General features: G+C 58.4%; 1 protein-coding gene across 1 annotated transcript in view; it reads left to right on the top strand.

Annotated features, from left to right (window-relative positions):
* SIAH3 (siah E3 ubiquitin protein ligase family member 3) overlaps positions 1-1,293 on the top strand; it is a 53,170-nt gene extending 51,877 nt beyond the window's left edge. Inside the window, exon 2 of the mRNA XM_006914964.2 lies at positions 614-1,293. Within this exon, the coding sequence (XP_006915026.1) occupies positions 614-1,267 (654 nt within the window). The 3' untranslated portion in view covers positions 1,268-1,293. The remainder of the gene's footprint in view (positions 1-613) is intronic.
* The last annotated feature ends 382 nt before the right edge of the window (positions 1,294-1,675 follow it).

The raw sequence follows: 1,675 nt of genomic DNA, 5'->3' as shown, positions 1-1,675 counted from the left end.
TTTTCTTTTGGTTCTTTACAACTAATGACCATCCTAATGCATGTTATTCGAGGAGGAAATTGCCTCTTTGTTTGAGTATCTTATTAAAGGATCAGAAAGGCATGAATATTGCATTTTTTGGACTGAGTTTCCGGAGCCTCAGCCACCCAAGATATCCATCGTGTCTCTCATTTTTATTTTTGATTAAAAAAAAAAATTGTTCCATTAGGTTTAGAAAATCTCTTCTTGCAGGAGGAATGTTTCGAAGGAACTTCTGTTTTTCCTCGGGTCAGTCTAGGTTTATACCGAAATGAAATGACACAGAGAACACTTACAGTTAGTTTTCCAACATCTAAATTTGGGGAAACTTCCAAAACGATTTTGTCTCAAAATGATTTGTCAAAACAGATAATGGTAAGTGTTGACAATGACGCGGAGAAACTGTCACCCTCTCACGTGACTGGCGGGGACGGAACATGGTGCTGCCACTTGGGAAACGGTCCGTGAGGACGTTTTAGGGAATGGAGTTTGGCCTCCCTGCCCTGGCCGGTCGCCTAATGCCGCGAACAGCAGGGGACCGCGGCCAGGCGGAGGGACGGCCGGTGGCCGCTAACGCCCCTCTCTCTCTCCGCAGTATGTGTCCGGCCGCCGGGCCGTCACCCAGAACGCAGCGGAGCAGGGCGGCTGCCCGCATCGCCACGCCACGCACCCCCCGCGGCAGCATCGCCCGCACCCGCACCCGCACCCGCGGCACCACCCGCACCCCCACCGCCTGCGCCCCCAGGGGGCGCCCCCCTGCACCTGCCCCTTGTTCTCCTGCCCCTGGGAAGGCCGCCTGGAGGTGGTGCTGCCGCACCTGCGGCAGGCGCACAGGGTGGGCGTCCTGCAGGGGGCCGAGATCGTCTTCCTGGCCATGGACATGCACCTGCCCGCCCCGGCGGACTGGATCATCGTGCACTCCTGCCTCGGCCACCACTTCCTGCTGCTGCTCAGGAAGCAGGAGAGGCACGAGGGCCACCCCCAGTTCTTTGCCACCATGATGCTGATCGGGACCCCCACCCAGGCCGACTGCTTCACCTACCGCCTGGAGCTCAACAGAAACCATCGGCGTCTCAAGTGGGAGGCCACGCCGCGGTCGGTCCTCGAGTGCGCGGACTCGGTGATCACCGACGGGGACTGCCTCGTCCTCAGCACGGCGCTGGCCCAGCTCTTCTGCGACGACGGCGGCCTTGCCATCGGGATCGCCATCACGGCCACTGAGGCCTGCTCCTCGGAAGCCGAAATGTGAAGCGAGAGGCCGCCCCACGCTCGCGCAGGGCCACCCCTCCCCGAGGACCCGCCTGTGCCCCTCCGACCTCCCGACGATGCCGGGACCGGGGCTCCTCCTCCTTCTCCTGCTCCCCTCCTCCCCCCGGCCCCTCCTTCCCCGTCTCAGGTACTTAGAGGTATTTAGTGTTTGTCTGCCATGGCCATTGCATTATGCAAGCATCCTGTGATCCAAGATCTTGGTGTGATGTTTGTCCTGATTAGTTGGTATCGTTTTATAGAACATTTTAAATAAGATTCGATCCGAATGGTTACTTCTCGCCTCCCCCAAGTCCCTACCCCATGGCTTCCAAAATGAGCAGAAGCCACCAAGCCCACCAGGCAGGCTGCTGGGGCGGAAAGGAGCTTTGGTAGCCGCTCCACGTCTTCC

This window comes from Pteropus alecto, unplaced genomic scaffold, assembly GCF_000325575.1.
Source record: "Pteropus alecto unplaced genomic scaffold, ASM32557v1 scaffold35, whole genome shotgun sequence".
Lineage (NCBI taxonomy): Eukaryota > Metazoa > Chordata > Mammalia > Chiroptera > Pteropodidae > Pteropus > Pteropus alecto.
This window is presented reverse-complemented; position numbering and strand designations above follow the sequence as displayed.